We start from the raw sequence: 19,018 nt of genomic DNA, 5'->3' as shown, positions 1-19,018 counted from the left end.
GGGAGAAGAGCAGCCAACAGGTCTTTAGAGGATTCCAGATGTGTCCCCTAATGGAGAGAACGTTTTGCCTCTGCTGGAGGGTGAAAGCGGCTGTCTGGATGAGGTAGGCTTTATTTGCATGTTACGCACTGTTTAACACACTGTTTCTCAGACTTTTCCTAGTGCCACCCTTGGATTTACCTTGGATTTATCTGCGTTTACTTAATCTCCCTGGGTCAAAATAGCTTTTACTTCAGCCAAGAAATAGCTAACTGCTTTTAGTCATGTTTTGCAAAAATTGGAGTTAACAGTTTTGAGGTATTCTTGCCTAAAAAAAAAAAAAAACAAACAAACCTTCTGTGTTTTGAAGTTGACTTTGAATATGATCTTTGTTATTCGTGTTCAAAACATTTTTGAAAGGGAGCTACATGCAGCAGAATATCTGAGGTGGTGAAATACTGGTGCAGCTGGGTAAAGAAGCTGTGGTAAAGGTGAGATGAAAGGCAATTTTTGTGAGTGTGATAAGTAATCAAGAAAGATTACATATACCATTTCTGCCATTTTGAAAAGCTGAAAATACTGCCTAGGTTATTGTGAAAGGTGACCTGGCAGTGGAGTAGCAATGGGTGACAATGGCAAAAGGTAGCAACCATAAGCATTGGGGTTTCAGACCAAAGTCACCAAGAACTCTTGGTGTGGTCTCGTCAGCTGGTATAAACAGGGTCCTTAGAGGCTTCACATCTCTAAAGAACAAGAGCTTCATCTACTAAACAGATGAACTCTACTGGCCCTGGGCAAAAAACAGGGGTGCAAAATCTGAAAGGGAGATTAGTTTGCTGCCTCATCAAGTATGTGATGCTTTAAGAGGATTGGATTTGCATATCCAAGGAGCACTGATTTCTGCTATTATTGATTACTTAGGATTTTCAACTTAATGTTTGTTGTGTTGCTCTAATTGCCCCTACAACAGTATTAAGCTAAAACTCTATAGGTAATTTCATATGGGTTGCAAGGGAAGTATGGATCATTTCTAAGGGCCAAAATAATTAAATATAGTTTTTGAGTGAAGGCTCAAGGTCTAATGACACTTTCAGTGGGAATTCCTGGAAATTTAATCTGGTTCTTTACTATCAGGTGTTCTTGAATCTAAAACTTTGTGTTCTGCCTTGTGGAAAATATATTTTCAGCCTCATTTCTTACGGAAAGGTTTGTTGACTGTTTACCTTGATAACAAATAGCTTTCTTCTACAACTAAGCAAGCTTCTGTTCAAAGAAATCTAGCAACATTTGAATGCTAGACCTTCATCCAAACTTTCCAGAAGATTTGTCTCTACGTATATGTTGTTTTAGAATCGTGGTTTGGGTTGGAAGGGCCCTTTAAAGATCATCTAGCTCCAGTCCCCCTTTGGGACATCTTTCACTGGATGAGATTGCTCAAAGCCCATCCAACCTGACCTTGAATACATCCAGGGATAGAATGGAATTTTGGTATAATGCAGACTTCTTATCTTCAGAATAAGTTCTCTTTTCTTGTGAAAATTTTATAAACAGTTATATGGAGCTGCATTAGCATTATAAAGGTCTCTTAGATATATGGTGTTTCACTTTCACTGAATTTCTCAGAAATTAGAGAGCATAGTGTGAGCATCTACCTTGTGAACTTCTGAATTGGTGCTTCCTGGTCCTACACGCAGTTGCAGCCATGAACTCTGTTTAAAAACAAGCGTGTTGATGTGTTTCAGTGACCGCATTGCAGTCTCCAGGTCTGAGTCAATTCAGCATTGTGCAAATGAATGTAATACGGTTATTTTAATAATAATAACAGTTTCTTACTCAGGTAACATTGCTGAACGAACTTAACAGCTGGGCAAGCCTCAACACCAGATGGCAGTATTTGATGAGCTTCTGACCTGTGCCTAGCGAATGTGTTGACTGGTTTTGGCCTATTTTATGAAAATTCTTTTTGAGAGCTACCAAAATCTCTTTTCCCTGAAAAGTCATTAAAAAACCCTGAAAGAATGAGTGTTTCCAACTGGGAGTTAACAGCAGACTACCCTGAAAAAGTTTTTTTCCATCTTCCACAATCTCAGAGAGACCAGAAATAAGTTATAATTACTTGGTTAACTGCATGGTTAGCTTTGGGAAGAGACATGCCTCTTATAAATGTCTCTCTTACCACCGCATATGCCTGTCTTTATTGATAGTTCTTGATAGCTTCCTGAAGAGAACACCTACGAAGGTATTTACCCCTTTGGGACTTGAAGCATGTGGTAATCTGTGTCTCAGCTGTGTGGCTCAGGTTAATGTCATTCATATTCATCCAGGAGAAATAAGTATTTTCTGAAATGTGTTTTGTATCAGTGCTTGTGTTGGTATTTTTAAGTTCTTTAAAAAAAAATAGTGGGCTGTATTTGGACACTAGCCATTTACATTATAATCATTAAGAGTTTTTTTGTATTATTAAAGTCAGCATTAGTTTCTGGATTCAAGAGGCTGTCTCTCTATCAGTGCTCATGCTTTTCACCTCTTTGGGATAGAGAAATCGGGAAGCAGCTCCAAGTTCAGTACTGAAGGAGATGTGTTGTTTTCTTTTTGACTTAATGTGTTTTGTGGGAAATTTTTTTTTTTTTTTTTTTAGAAATGGTGTTCTGTGTAGAGACTGTAGAGGCAGAAAACTGACCTACCGATCACTGCTATATAAGAGGCTTTGCATTATCTCTTTAGTAACCTCTGGACCTGGTGTGCAGTTTGAATACGAAAATAACTGCCTGCAGTCAAGAAAAGGAGTCCTGTTGCTTTGATAAGGTCACAGGTTGCCTTGTTGGGAACAGCTGTACTGAAACATAAAGGGCTGTAAGGCCCTTGCTTAACACTGCTTCCCACTGACCTCTAGTTCACCAAATATCCCAGCAAGCAGTGGTTTCATACATAGGTCCTTATGGCTTTTCTGTGTGTCTACACTTGGTGGTTGCTGAGGCTGTTAAATGGTGGTTGGAGCTTAGCTTGCAGGCGGTCATTGCAGTTCTATTGATGCCACTTCAGGATCCATTGATACGTGCTGATAAGGTGTCCTTGGTAAGATCACTTCTTGAACCGTCACTCTTTTTGATAGTTTGGTTTGACAGCAATCTCATTGCACAACACAAAGTCAGTCCAGTAAGTCAACATTCTTCAGCTGAACGTCTTTCTGATATAAAGCCACATATGGATTGCATTTTTCTCTGTAGAACCTCTCTCAGCACAGTATTGTCGATTCTAGGCTGTGCCATTTCCTTAGCAGTTTTCCTGCTTCTGTCTATTCCTAAAGATTAGTCTTGGGTTGTTTACAAATGTACAGAAAATCAAAGTGGAGGTACTGTTTATTTCCTTAGTATTAGTTGTTAGCCATGAGAATGGGATTGATTACACAGAATAAACTACTCTGAGAGAAAAAATGGTAAAACAAGAAAAAATAGAGGGCCAGATTTTTCCTCTAAAAGCACACAGTCCTACGTGCGCATGTGCTCCTACATTATGTCTCCAAATCAAAAGTTTTATTTAAGAGAGGTAACTTTTGCATCCGGAAATTCAAATACTGTTCTCATTTTTTGCATGTTCTAAAATAAAGCTTTGTCCAAAATAGAAAAGGAGGAATCTCTGTAGAGAGGTTATCCTGAACCAAAAGCTGGTTTTGAACGTGACATGTAAACTGCTATGTGGCTGACAGATGATCTTGAATATAACAATATTATAGTTGGTACTTTCTTTATAATGCATGAAATCAGAATTCTCTTTTCAAACTTTGAACTTTGTTACAAAACCTTTACCTCCTTTCTCCCCATTACTGTTGATAGTTGGTCATTTCAAGTGTTTGCTCCGTAGGATTTAAATAAATTTCTATTGGTTATAAACTACAAGAAGGGAGGAATATCTAGCAGTAAAAGGATGTTTTTAAACCAGTAAATTTGAGTGTACTGCGTCTATTACTTTAAGTTTTGGTTTTATGTTGTCCCGAATGATGAGGGAATTTCACATATGTTATGTTTCAAAAAAGCTGCAACAAAGTTATTTTAATAAGAAAAAATGAATGCATGAATTATTTAAAATAGTTGGTGCAACTGTTCCTGTTAACTAATCCAGGCACTTGGAAGGCAATTACACTGAGCTTTGACAACATTGCCAACCCACTGCACAGCGCCTTATGCCAAAAGCTATTGTTGTTTTATTGACCACGTTCACCATTACATATGCATATGAAAAAACAGAGGCATTTTCATCGGGATTACCCTAATAGCATTAAGAGATTATTTTTTAAATTTCCTTGGAAGGAAATTCACTTAAATGAGATTACTTATTACTTGACTGGTTTCCTATCATGCTGCTATGTTTAGGTAAGTGGAGTCCATTAGAGTATAAAGTTTTTAAAAAACCTGATTTTATACATTAATGATTTCAAATAAAAGAGAAGTACTATATTTGTGCACAGCTTCTTTTGAGAAAGTTAAGTCGATGTTCTGGTTAGGAGAGATAACACTTTTTGTCCCTCTTGGTGGCCCCCCTAGTGTCACCATTAGTTGCTAATTACTTGCAAACAAATAAACAATTAACTCCTCGTGCCTCTTGGTGGGAGAGTTTTCATTGACATGCTAAAACTTTCTAATAAAAGATTTTAATTAATGACGTTGCAAATCCAACCCCCTTGTCAACATAGCTATAAGGAGGACTTGTGGAGAAATACAAGTACAGTATAGATGCTATGCTGGCTGAAGGTGAAAGCATGGCAAGTACATCGCTATGTGCTGCTAATCCATCAGCCTCTCAGAATCTTCAGAAAGTGTCTGGTTTTGTAGAAAATAAAACCACACAGTGCTCGTTTTCCATTGAAAGTATTTTGGGACTGGAGCAGAAAAAAGATGTCATTCCAGCTGTGAAACCTCACAGACCGTGGACGGATGCACGCACCAACTTGGGTAAGTCAGCAGTCTGCTTTGTAACCTTTCAAGCTTTTACGCCTTTAAAAATGTATATATTTTCACGTTTCTATTGAAAACCAGTAAACTGAAGCTCTCGTTTGCTTGCTTTTTCTAGTTTTAGGTGATGACAGTAATACTCATCTGCAAATCCCTGTTGTTTGCTATGAAAATCCATTATTTCATGCTAACAGTAATCCAGTGCAAGAGGAAAGAGTTTTGAAATGTGAAAAATATTTTTCAGTCACTGAAAGGCTCTCTTTCAAACGAGAATTGAGCTGGTACAGGGGTAGAAGACCAAGAACTGCATTCACTAGAAACCAGGTAGGGATTTTCTTAGTATTCAATAAATTAATAACAGCGTAGTTTAGTAAAATGTTGGTAGAAGCCTACAACAGCTGACTAATTCAGTATGATGTACCTCTGCAGAGAGAAATGTAATCAGGAGCTAGTGTAAATTAATGGTAATGTTGCTAATTTCAGCAGACCTGTGTTTCTGCATGGAATCAAAATTGTGCAAACACTGCTGGGACGTCTCCTGTTGAACAAACTGAACTGTTCTTTGTATTTATTTTCTTTCTTACTTCTTTGAAGGTAGTGATAACTATTCAACAAGTGTGTTTTAATCTCCTCAGATTGATGTCTTGGAAAATGTTTTTAAAATGAACTCCTACCCTGGCATTGATATTAGAGAAGAGCTAGCTCGCAAATTAGATTTAGATGAAGACAGGATCCAGGTAACTAAAAATTTATTTGAACTTTTCTGTAATTCCATCTCTATGTACTCTCTGGTTATATAAATGAGTAGTTTCACAGCAGTAGCAGTAATTTTATTAATCTCAGTTTAAAACAATGTACATTTGTACATGTGGTATGCCTTCAGTGATTTGTGAAATGGAAGCCATTGAATTCCTTCTGAAATCTTAAACCTTCCTCCATAGCGTTGATGAGGTATTCATCACTATAATATTTCCATGATATCTGCTCTGTTAATCTCTAGTTAGCATGTGCAGAAATCTATCATTCGCTTCCAAATTTTAAAATAATGTTTATATGCTTGTCACCACATTTGAAAAACAAATTTGAAACAAATATTGAAATAATTTGTGTGAATGTCTACGTATTCTGTGAGACTGTCAGTAGAGCATATGTGTGTTAAACCAGTGTTTGAGCCTATGTCTTCACCTGGCCAAAAGCAAATTCTACTTGGGGATTTTAATTATTGATTTCCAGGTAGTCTAATGTGATAAGAAGCATACCATAAACATTAGAATTTCGGCCTCACCTTGATGTTTATTAAGCTTTTGATGCAAGTCTCATATTGGGGTTGATGGGAAGCTTGATGCTGACATCAATTAAGCAGCTGAAGAAATAACACCTTAAGACTCGTGTGGGAATTCCAGATGCTCAGGATCTTCCAGGGTCTGATTCAGCATCACTGAAGTTCATATTAGTTTTTATATTAATTACAGTGAAGCTGGTCCTCACTTTCCAGTTAAGCTGGGGGTATTATTTTCTTCGTCTGTGGTGTTAAAATTATTGCAGGTAGCAATAATCTGCAATAAAATATGCCATCACCTGCAGATCTTAAATTTGTATTGAACTTCCAAACTACTGTGATTATACAAAATACTGTAAAATTGTGTGACTATTTTTAAGTTTCAAAGCTTATTCTGCTTACAGTGCTATATTTCTGAAAAGCATGCCTTTTCTTTCAATTTTAGATCTGGTTCCAGAACCGTCGTGCAAAGCTGAAAAGATCACACCGAGAATCTCAGTTTCTAATGGTGAAAAATACTTTCACCTCCAGCCTGCTAGAGTAGAAAGAAGGATGGTGTACCTTTACGGTACTACAGTAGAACACGAATCACTGGAATTTTCATAACTTGTATTAAGTAATTATGATATATTAATTATGGTTTTATCCCCAGATTTGAAAGATTATCGTAATTTTCATTCAAATAAACTGTAAATACTTGAAGTATTATTATAATCTACTTTTTGTGGGAAAAGTGAACTTTTCATGTGTATTTTAACAAGTATTTTCAGAAAAGCTTAGATATTTTTGCAGTTAAAAAAAATCCAGACCCTAGGTTGCACAAGATTTTCAGCTAGTACGAATTACTGCAGCTTAACTGAAGGCGACTTAACAAAGCTTCATGGTTTTAAAAAAAAGTCTGTTTAAAGTCTGGAATATGCAAAATAGATTTTGCTACCTGAAACAGGTTGTGTGTTACATTGGAGTTTAAATAGCTTATTTATAAAGAGCAGGATAGTTTTCATAAAGAGCATAATTTTTAGAAAAAGGTATCTCAAATGGAAGGGCTAGTATTCAACTGACTGTTTGAACAATTGTTTGGTTAAAAGAAGCTGCAAACTATAATCTTTTTTATATCATATTTTAATTAATTTAGGATATTTGCCTATTTAATGCTTCACCTTGGATATCTCCTCTCTTGTCAGTGTAAGTGTTCCAGTTATGGAAGTTGCCCTCATTATCTTTTAATGACAGAACGCAGTATTTCACAGCATCAAATCAGTTGGGACCAGACCAGATCTCCAGATCATTGCCATTAATTTTAGGGTGTTGAATTCATTTTTATCAAACAGTACATGAAAGTTAATTATCCTCATATTTGATATTCAGCCTGAAGTCAATATGCGTAAGGAGAGCCTTATACAAAAAAACCAACTGTTCACAACCATAATGTAGGAAAACATTCTGAGTATGGGTTTACGCTGTTCCTTGTTCAGCAGAGCTTTTAGCACTTGCTTGAAGTGCTGGTGTCCTTCACTGAGACTTCAGGCTGTGTTACTTACTAGAGGTATATCCTACATGGGCCCAGCTGTACATACAAAAGATCATTTTGTGTTGGGCTCATGCTTCAGCTGAAGCACTGACTTCAAATGATATTTCAATCTGTAAATCTTAAAGAACCAGTAAATCCCAAATAATTTAGACATAGAGCTTTGTTAATTGGGTTTTCCCGCTTGGATGGCTTGAAAAGTAAGTTTTATTTTGAACTAAAACTATATTTACAGTGGTCAAAAAATTGAACCGAATCATTTTATCTGATGTAAAAAAAAAAAAGAACATAGGGAAAAATTCTGAAAACTAGGGAGAAAAATGATGTGAGTGCTTACGACATTCAAATCGCTTTTATTTAATTCAGAGTCTAGATCTCAGACTAACTATCCCACACTGAAGGAATGCCTAGCCACTGAGCTATTACATGTTACGATGTTGGCTTCCAGATTTCTTGTGGAAACAGTTTTGCTTTACACAATGTACTTTGATATTCACTGGAGGAAGAATTTGAGCCAAAGTCTTCAATCTGCACACCTTAGCCACCAGGCCGAGTCATTCACAGTCTGGCACTCGGCTTCTCTGAAGTCAGGACACCGAGGACACAGAAGTCAGCGTATCATTGTTAATATAGGCTAAATGTAAACAGCAAAAAAGGGGGGAAAAAAATCCAGAGATTCTCGTAGTATTTAGTAGTGCAGTTACAGTTAGATTGTTCTTCACTTGCACTTTCTTGCTTAATAATAATAAAATGACAACAGATTTTTTTTTTTTCTGGCATGTTACTTTCAATGTAGTATAGTTTCTAGAAGAGGTAGGTGTTAAAATTGTGAAGACCTCTCTACTGCTTCCAGACAGTTTTTGATTCCTATATCTCTTCTAACATGCTCTGCTTTTCCTTCGGTTTGTGTTCTTTCTTACGACATCTCTGTACATTTTAGCTGTTATAATGGATGATTTACGGTAGCTTTGCTGAATGTTTGCAAGGTATCGCGAAACGCCGTTAGTTTAGGATTTTACGAGATAACATTTTACCTGTTACCATGAACAAACCAAGTATTGCTCTTCCTTTCTTGGTGCTTGTATCCATATCTGCTGTCCTATAGAATGAAAGGTAAGTTTGAGAAAGGGGGTGACAGAAAAAACTTAATTTTATGTAGTCTCATATTAGGAAAAGGTAGAGGGAAGGATGATCTGACTTCAGTCCTTAGCTGATATTTTGGATAATAGGCTGAGATATAAGAGTTTAAATAAAAAACATCTCTATATTTTCTGAAAAACGTTACTGAAAAGCTGCATTACTTTAGAACCAGACTACAGGTATTTGCTATTTTGTGTCTAACTTCATGGGCTCATTGCCATCATTTTAATAGAATCTCTAAAATCTTTAATTGTTTCACTTTTCTCCTGGAAATCCTATTTTAGTGTGAAAATAACAAACTTTTATCCAATATTGAAATGGTAATTATTCATGCTTTGTTGGATTTAGGAAATAATATTACTAACTGAACTTCTGTTGTGTCCTGCATTCAAAAATACTTAAGAGAACATTCACAAATAAAGCAATTTAAATGGAGCCAAATCCATTAGCAATATTTTTTTAGAGAAATTGGAATCTCAACTCAGATACCTACCTGATCTGGTAAAGGTAAAGTCAAAATTGAGAATGCATGAATTCTATTTTGTTTTTCTTCTCACCTCAAAACATATATTGCCCATAGCTTAACCTTGTTGCAGGTAATTTGAAACTATTGTCTACTTTACTGCTGGAAACAAGGTTTCCAGCAGCAACAGATTAGACTAATCTGTACAGATTGATGCCTAAGAACCTTACTCTATTATCTGGCAAATACCTAAATACACCTAATGTCTCTTATAATGGAACTTGTCTCAAGTGACGGAAGTCTGACAAAGCAATTTGAGAGAAGGAGTAGAATAATAGCAGAATAATAATAGCATCAGCCCTGGTAGCCAGCTCTCAATTAGCGAATGTTACCAGAAGGATGATTGGTGTAAGGTACCGAGTGTCCCACATAGTGCTGAGGGGCAAAAAGTTCAATAGCATAATTGCATTATTTGCTTCATCTTGGCTTAGCTTGTTCTTCCCAAAGTAAACGCATCGACAAGTTAAAGGAGAACCTCTAATGTTACATTTATACCTACTTCGACCAGCATGGGTTTAAGTTGTGGCCATTGCTTTCTCAAATACAGCTGATTTTTTTTTTTTTTTCTGTCTTAAAAAATATTATCCTGGACTTCACAGGATTTTCTAGTCTTGTACTTCCTGATAATACGCAGCTTTCTGGGCTGCTGTGGTAATACATGCAATGCACTGGGTTGTCTGTCTAGGCACAGCCAGTCTGAATAATGATAGGGGATGAGACTGTCAGAAGAGGCCGCCATGCATGCTGCAGAGCAAAACGGGAGCGGGACCAGATTTCATACTTTGCCTTGCAGTGTTTCTGTTGTTTACCAGCCCTTCAGAACTATGACCAGAAAAGTCTCAATCTGCTTGGCTCCCATTCTGACTTAAGCTTTGTGAAGCCACAGCCTCCTTTACTTCCAGCCATGTTGCCTTGCCTTGGCTCCAGTGATCATTTGACCCAGTGATAAGCTGATAAATTTACTAGGATAGTGAAAAACTGCTCTAGAAAAAAAACGGCTAGTTGTAAGAGTTCTCACTCTTAATATTGGCAAGCTGTTACGTCAAGATCCATCAACAGCTGCAATTTAGGCTAGGGCCAGGTTGATAATGGACTTCTGTCGTTGACTGTAATGGCACTTCAACACTCTAGTAGTGCTTTCCTGAAATGGGTCCAGTGCCTGTGACCCTAATCAGGATGCTGGGCTGCATAATGATTTGCTTTAAGTTGATGTTCTTTACTTAATTAGGGTCTCTATCTTAAAAGTTTTTTCTAACCACAAACTTCAGCAATGCCCAGTGCTGTCCAAAAGAGATGAACTACGCTCATGGTCTAAAAGCAGATTCAAATTAATTTATACCAAAGAACCAATGCTTCCAAAGTTCCATTGTAATACTATTCTGTGCAGCATATATAAAAGCATAGTTTGAAACTCACTCTTTAAATTACCAATGTTAGCATTGAAAGCCCAGATTTAGAACACCATTCATTAAATTGTCATTTAAAACTTTGAATTTGCAATTACTTAGTTTATCAAGTCTATGCTTACAAATAGCAAGCTAGCACACCAGCAAACTCCATGTTATAATTTTCCTGCTGTGCGTGGGTACATCTACATTTTTCTAGTTGTTCAAAGTTTTGTATTGAAAATACTTCTAAAGCAACGAAGCCCAGGACTTTTATAATTGTATGTAAGAAGATTAACACTGTGTTCATAACATTATTAAAAGGAAATGTGGCTTCAAAAATCACCCAGCATTTATATGACTGGATTTAACAAAAGACTTGCACAAAAAATAGCGTAAAATCATTTGCAAACACCTTCAGTTTACCTAACATGAAATTAAGCTAATTTTAAACAGTTGAGGTTAACTCTCAGGGTTAACTAGTAATCACAAAATCAAAGCTTTTTAGAAATTGGTTGTAAAATAACTTTTGTTTTGATTCCTTGGATTGACTTAGTTTCCCTATCAGTTGTTAGGTTGATGCTCTTTGTCCCTTAATTCTGAAGGGTGGACATAATTGGATGGGAAATACAAGGTATTTTATTTTCAAAAATACTTTTGAACAATGGTGATTGACCTAACTATTGTTTCATGTCCTGCTATCATGTCACGGATGCATCTTGACTCGCAATCCTATTCTGTTACTTTTATGAGAGCTATGTAGAGTATCTCATACACTTATTTGATAATGGCACAGTAAAAAGACAAAGTAGTAATGATCATTATGTGAGGGGGAGCTGGGGCTGTTCAGCATCTGGGGGGGGGGAAGGATCCCATCTGATTGCATCACAAAGGAAGTCCATGTGGTCACAAGGGGCAAGCGGGATTGTTACTGGGGGAGGAATCTAGGGCTGTGAAGAGCCGTCAGTTCTAGAATCCTTTCTGGGGGAATAGTCCCTTGCATGACACGAGGCAAGGGCTAGACAGAAAACGTGGAAGAACAGTCTTTCTATTTTGGGCACTCAAAGCCGATATTGGCATGGGCCAGCAGTATTTTCTTTGACCAAATCGGGAGAATCTCAGAAAATAGGAAGTGCTGTGTTAGCATGGCACAGTAGTAGCACTGCAGTTTTGCTTTTTCAGATTGACTAGCAAACTAGAAAACTAATCATATATTTGTTGAGTTTAGAAGAGGCAATAAACTGAATTGCTTCTCATCTCTGCTTTTGCAGGATGCTGAGGAGGTGAGAACATGATCAAAAATGCTTAGGGATATGCAGGGTTTGGTGTATTTGTGGTATAATTGCTGATGACTTTCGTACCGCCATGTATGTTTTATATTTGATCATATGAATGTGTTACGGTGCTAGTATTAGAGTGATAGAACAAGTGGTGCATCGCCTGTGCCTTAATTAAAAACAAAAGCAAAGTCAAACAAAAGAGCAGTGAAATGATAGATTTTTCAAGTGTGTTTTGATCCATGTTGTGAATCAGTTGGTGTAAAGCCTAGTGCCTTTAGCAAACAGAGTATCTGTCTGTTGATCCAAACAGGGCACAAGTAATGCTTTTGATACAAATTTTCAAGCATGGTCATCTGGCTTGGGATGTTGTAAGGATCCGTATGTGTGGCCTGTAAACATGATGCCATACCTGGATTGGAAGAAAATACATATTCCTTCTTTTTGGATTTACAGTCCGATGTTTTCTTTTTCCTAGCTCCTAAACCAGGTTTCCCTCTGCCACTGTGATGGCTGGAGAACCCAATGAGTATAGCCTATCACTCTTTTCCTTACTCCTGTGCAATTTGGAGCAAAATGGACAAAAGTCAGCTGGTGGTATAAGATAGTCCCCTTCATTAAAAGTTATCTATGTTATTAATCTTGTTCTTAATCACTATAAAATTTTGGGAATTTGCCATTTTTAAATTGCATATGTAAGCATATGTTTCAAACTCATTCCCTCATTGTGACCTTTTAAAAAAAAATCATCTGTAACCTTGCAACAACTTAATTACCCTGCTGTATTTTTCTCTAATCCTTTCTTGCACTTTTAACACCAAATTTTTATTTTACTAGTCCATCTCATTTAAGGTGGTAAGTGCCTGTCCACAATATCTAGATTCTGGGGCAGTCTTTTGTCTATGTATAACCAAATTATGCTTTATATATTAAAGGAAAATTAATATATATCTTTTAATGATAGATTTTACACTCTTAATATTTAGAATTGTATTGCATCAATCATAGTTATACTCCAAAATATCTTGGGCTTCAGTTTCTATGAATGATGCCATAGTAAGGAAATTAAGAAGACAGCAGATCAAATATTCTGCATTAAAGATTGTTGGCTATATATTAGCTGCATCTTAAACACTTTGCTTTTTCAAATTAAATCAGACTTTAAATTCATAAGTCCTGAAACAGTGCTAACAGTCTGTATTTGAAATGCCTATAAAAATGCTGGGCTGCTTTTGCCCTCTTGTGGCTAGATATTATAATTACAGTCCTACATGTTAAATTAATTTTGAGTAAAACCTGCAGTCATGAGTTAGGCTGTGGGTAGACTGAATGCCAGCAGGTGACTACCTGTTTTAATTGTACAAAATTTGTGACCAAATTTATATTGTATGTGCATACAAATGCTTGACGTCGGGCCTGATTTTCAAAAGTTCTGAATGGTCAATATTGAACTGAACCTAGTGAAAATTGGTGGGTGTTTAATATTTTTGATAGTCTGAACATTTATTATAATTAGCTATTACCTTAAGAATTCAGTTTTGGGCAGCCAGCCGTTTAAAATCTTGCCTCTAAATTTAGGCTGCTTTCATGAGTACGTGTTTATAAGACTTCCCAACATGGTCAGAATCTTTTTGCATTCCAGAAAGCAGCTGACAAAGTGGCCAGTAATTCTAAAAAAACCCATCCCTTAGAGTGTAAAACTCAGAATGACTTCTGGTACAATATCTACTAATAGAATTCTTCTGTGATAATAAATACAACGTTGGCAATGCAAAGGTTTGCCATGCAGAAACACTTATTACCACCAGACTTTTCATTTATCATTGTTTTATCACATCGGGGGGATAAGAAGTGACTTTGTGCTGTTTAAATAACGTGCATTTCTTAACACTGTCTTGCATTTCAAAATATTCAGTGAGGGTAAAATATTAAAAAATGTGATAGTAGATAGTATCCACCTTAATTTCTTTCTCGATTCAAATATTTGTAAGTTGCCAGATAGGTATTTGGATACGAGGCATGCAGTGAAATGCAATTCTCTCCCTTCAGAGTCGGAACAGCATCTTATTCTATGCCACAGGATGTGGCTATCTGACAATATAATTGCAAATTGCTCTAATTTATGTTGACAGAGAAGGGAAGTCATAGGGAAGCATTCTAATGAGGCGTCGGCATTGCCCTTAGAATGCAGTTGGCTATGGCTAGGTATTTTTGTGAAACATAACTTATCTGGAAAACTCCTTTTCTTGTAGACATTCTTATTTAAATGAGAAAACCAATCCAGTGTTTCCTTTTTAAACCTATAGTCCTGGGCAATAAGTTTGATCAAAGTTACAATTTAGTAGGAGTGGTGTTTTCAGTGATTGTTACTATTATAATCTAATTAGAAACAAATCATAATTATCTATTGTAACTTATCATATTAACATGCATTAACTTTCTATGTAAGTAATAACAAATCTTGCTTGTTGTGTTTGAACGGTCTATTATTATCTGCATATTTATCTTACTCTTTCAAAAAATCAGCAGCTAACTCAATCCTGATACCCAACTGCTTCAAGTTTTTGTTTTAAAAGAATGTGCCAGGCTGTAGATAAAAAGGGCCTTGAGTTTGTTGGTTTGAGAGGCAGGGCTGCCAGCAACAATTGTTGTTGTGAACAGGGCTCTTCCTCTCTATTTTTCGCCCAGTCTTGTAGAATCACTGTGGATTCTTTTGTAAATTTGCTATAAAATGTTTTAAAATTCTTCTCTGAAATACTGTTATGTCTCTATCGCATAAACAAGGATTGCAATTTCCATGTGCTTCCAGCCTTCGTATTTTATTTGTATGTTCCCCTTAGTGGGAGTAGAATGAGGTGCTATTGACAAAGTGCTTTCCAGTCGTCTTCCATAATGGTTACACAATAGTAAGATTTTTTTTTAAGTCTTCCGGCCATGTTCTTATTGTTCTGAAACGGTATCTGTTACTAGTGTCTCTATGCATTTTAATTACAAAAATGTTCAAAACGTTTTCTTTAGCCTTAATTACCCTTAGCTTTTGGCCTCAAATAACAAATGATGTCATCCTGAAGTGCTTGAGCAAATAGCTCTCCCTCAGTTAAATGGGAAAGGGTTTAAGGCAGGTTATGCTCAGTGAGGGGTCCCTTAGTGTGCTAGGATTAATTTTGCAGACATTGCCACAGGATGCTGTTGAATTTCAGAATAGACTGTTAAATCAGGCTAGGGTTGTTCCCCCCCCCCGTGTTTCCCTGCAGAAGGAAAATGACAAGCTGTCTGGATGGAAAGTATTGTGCTGTAACAAGAAAGGGTTGAGATTAGAAGCAAAACTGAGAAACTTTTGTAAAAACGTTACTTTAGTAACATTTCTAGCATTTATTCAAACTGCATTGTGGGGATCTTGATTTGCATTTTTAATAGTTGATTGAGATGAAATGCCTGTATGCAGAAAAATACTATTTTAAAAATCAAACATTAATAATTATTCAATTACTGCTAAAGAATAAAACATACATAACTTTGGGGGTACAGTTGTTGGTTTGGAATATTTCTAGTTCAACAGAATTTTTATTGAAAAATGACTCTTCCGTGCAATTTTTAATTTTCTTTGCCTCACAGATCTACTTTCCTCTAAAAGTGCAGTTTCATATTACACCTAATCCAGTGTAACAGAAGACTGCCGCTGAAAGATGCGGTCCTGCCCTGCTCCCTCTTTTCTCAGAGACGACATGTGGCCACAGAGTGAGTCAATTCAGCATGCTTTTGGAGCAGGGAGGAGCGTATTTGGTGGCACATCAGTAAGTTGAATCATCTCCGAGAACTGAGCTGTGTGTTCCTTTATTATATTCATATGAATAAACAGATGAAAAACTGAACAGAAATACAGAGACTTGGCATTTGGCTGCAGACGTTCTCTGCCAGCAGAACAAGCTGGCCTCCGTACAATACAGAGAGCTGTGAGGTCTGGGGAACGGTGATATTACACGAAGATTCGCATCCATGGATCATTGATAAATCGTTAATTTGATGCTGATCAGAGGTAATTTTCGTATAATGACTGTTTGGTTTATTTCAGTCAGTTCCTTTTCACCATAACTTAGTCTTACATCTGATGCTGACTTGGGCCTTTAGGAACAGGGGACCGAAACTTCCTTGGTCGTTAAGTGCAATTTCCTGTAGAAGACATTAAGTCATCCAGAAAGGTCACAAGACCATTCACTCCCTACTCTCTGAACTCTACAAGCCTCAAAACGCCCCCAAATACCTTGAGATTTTTAAGAAAAAAGCTCAAATGTGACAGTGTGACATAAAAAGTGAGCAGGAAAGAAATACCCCTGCCTGTGCACTACAAGGGATTCAGTAAGGTCTAGCTTATTCAGCATTAAGGAGTGGATGCTTCATTTCAAGGATTTGTTGCAAAGCATCTGGATACAGAAGTGGTGGCTGCCAGTGTCAAAGCAGAATTCATGCATCTAATTCCACTTTCAAGTCCCATCTGGACACAGCAGCAGCTAATCTAGGAGTGCCAATAAATGTTTGGACACGGCAGGAGGCAGCTGGCTGCCAGGACAGCATGCTGTGCTCTTTGCCACTCGCAAGACACAAGCAGCCAGTTGGATGGGATTGTTCGGAGGCTGGATCTGGGCTCCGTGGCCCGCACTATTTTAAGCACCCACTGGTAATGTCTGGATGACCTTAGGAAGTAGAGTGTGTCTCTACAGAAAGAAGCAAATTAAAACCAAAAAACACTACCCCCAGGACTCTCTTCCTGTCTTACTAGGGGGCAGAGTCTTTCCTGACTCCACATCTAATTACTGGTTTAGCCTTGAGCATGTGTGCAAGACATAAAAGCACGCATCTTTATGACTGCGTGCTTAAGTTTCCCCATCTATAAAATGGGAATAGCGATACAGATTTTCCTTTCAGAATTCAGTGTTTTTCATGAATTCTTCACACATTTCTCAAGGCCTAGTGATTTAAAAGTTGCCTTGAACAAGGTAAGTATTCATAACAATTGATAGATTTGATTCAAATTTCAATTCAATTTTATGGCCTGGGGTCGCTGTCTTATCAGTTGATAATCTTTCACTTGAGCTTAGCCAGATCTTTTGAAACTATGGCATGTAATAATATGGAAGATTCAGTTTTTAGACACTGGTGGGAATGTTTATGCCCTTGCTGAGTGTGTCCACATTGATTTCACACGTTCTTTCTAATTTTATTCTTAAGGTTTGATACTGGAAGATCTGCCTCGTTTTTGTGCTAGATGCTCATTCCATAGGTAAACCATTTCCGTGTAAGCGGGACACTTCAGTATAAGTGGTTATTATCAAAAGATCTGGTTTTTTGCTTTCCAGTATCTGCCAGATGAAGTTCCAGAAGACCCTTGCATTGCGGATTTTCTGTTCTGGCATCGTATTTGTGCTTTTATGGGGAGTGAGATGATACTTTGTGATTCCAGACCTGTAAGAGGTTTCCGAGATGCTGCTGATCTTTTAGTATCCTGGCTGCTTGGTTCACCGTAGCTCCTCCTCATTTTTTAAGAATGGGCGGTGTTTATCTATAACAGAAGTGTGATATTGCAATAGTCATGATTGTCTGACTCAGCTGAATACTTCTCCAAGCATGATACATGCTTTCTGGCCCCAAAGTGAGCTGTCTTCATACCTCCTTTTGCAAGCAAGGTCAGTCTCTCTTGGGAGAGATTTCAGTGCTAGAAATACAAAGTACGGATGGAGCATACAACTTCCAAGTCTAAGAAAGAATTTTTGCTGAGCAATAGAAAAATTCGGTAGGGAACTTTTAACCATATTATCAAACTTTTTACTACATGAGTTTTCATGTTTTTATAGGAACTGCTGAGTTCTCACTGTCCCCTCCATCTGGGAACAGCTGCTCAGAAAGGAGAAGGGAAAAAAAAATGTTTTTAGCTTGAAGCAAGAAGGTAGAGTGGCAACCAAAACCAGCTGTAGAATGCATGATATTGATACCCATGACTCTCGGATATTATGCGTTCTACACTATTTGGAAACAAGAGACTGTTGTGAAAAGGACAAAAGAGCCTACAGAACAGCAGAGTCCCCGCAGCCACTTTTGCCCTTACATGAGCTAGCAGCGTTTTGGAGAATCGAGCTAAAAATGTTAACTGCTGTCGTTCGATTCCCACCTCTCCCCTACCCTTTTCCACAAAAGATTTCAGTGGAAGTTACTCTAAATGCGTACAAAGCCATGAAGTACTTCTGTATTCAGTCAGCTCGTTCACGTTCGTAAGCTGGGCGTGGTGGCCGTATGGAGATAATTTTTTTCAGATGCGTCGTTTTGTTATTAGCTTAAGCTGAGCTATTGGGAAGGGGGCATCAACGCTGATTTTGTCAGATGGCATCTTTGCTTTGTGATAACAAGTCTGAGGTCTTAGTAAATCAGACCGATCATTTTGCTGCTTTCTGGGTACTGCCAGCGTAGTCAGTGGTAGCGGAGAGTTCTTCAGTTATTCTGCTGCCTAGGAAATGTCACTATTCATTCGGTATCTTTGTTTATATTAAAATTATTGTAGGCTAATGCATCAATAGCGCAGGTAGTGCTAATTTTCCTCTTAGCTTTCACTTAAAAATTTCAGCTTCCCCAGCAGTCTAGAGGTCTGTTAACAGAAAATGCCGAACAGGTTTCCCCGTAGTTGGGAGGAGATCTGTTTGCAGACCAGCGGAGATGTGTTCAACAGGGAGCCGTTGCTTGTCGTACGTGGTTATATGGGCAGCAGAGGCATTATCGTCCTGTAAATAAATTGTACGTATGTAGTCTTCCTTTCTTCAGCCAGGATACTGTGTTGCTTTATGTCCTCTGTAATGCATGAAAACATAAAAGGACTAGTTATTTACAGTTTTTATACAGCCTGACTTGATTTTTTTTTTTTTTTTTTTTAAAAAAAAGCTTATATAGTTTTCAAGCCTGTTTGGTCACTTCT

General features: G+C 37.4%; 1 protein-coding gene across 1 annotated transcript; it reads left to right on the top strand.

The window, feature by feature from the left end:
- Window positions 1–4,714: 4,714 nt before the first annotated feature.
- Window positions 4,715–6,751, top strand: HESX1 (HESX homeobox 1; the record flags this gene model as incomplete). Its single annotated transcript, XM_082322593.1, has 4 exons — window positions 4,715–4,928; window positions 5,047–5,252; window positions 5,564–5,665; window positions 6,653–6,751. 4 exons carry the CDS (start codon window positions 4,715–4,717, stop codon window positions 6,749–6,751), a joined length of 621 nt encoding a protein of 206 aa, XP_082178719.1.
- Between the last annotated feature and the right edge of the window lie 12,267 nt (window positions 6,752–19,018).

Source organism: Platalea leucorodia (assembly GCF_965183815.1).
Source record: "Platalea leucorodia genome assembly, chromosome: 9".
NCBI classification, from domain to species: Eukaryota; Metazoa; Chordata; class Aves; order Pelecaniformes; family Threskiornithidae; genus Platalea; species Platalea leucorodia.
Note: the sequence above shows the minus strand (reverse complement) of the source record. Positions and strands in the feature narration are given on the sequence as shown.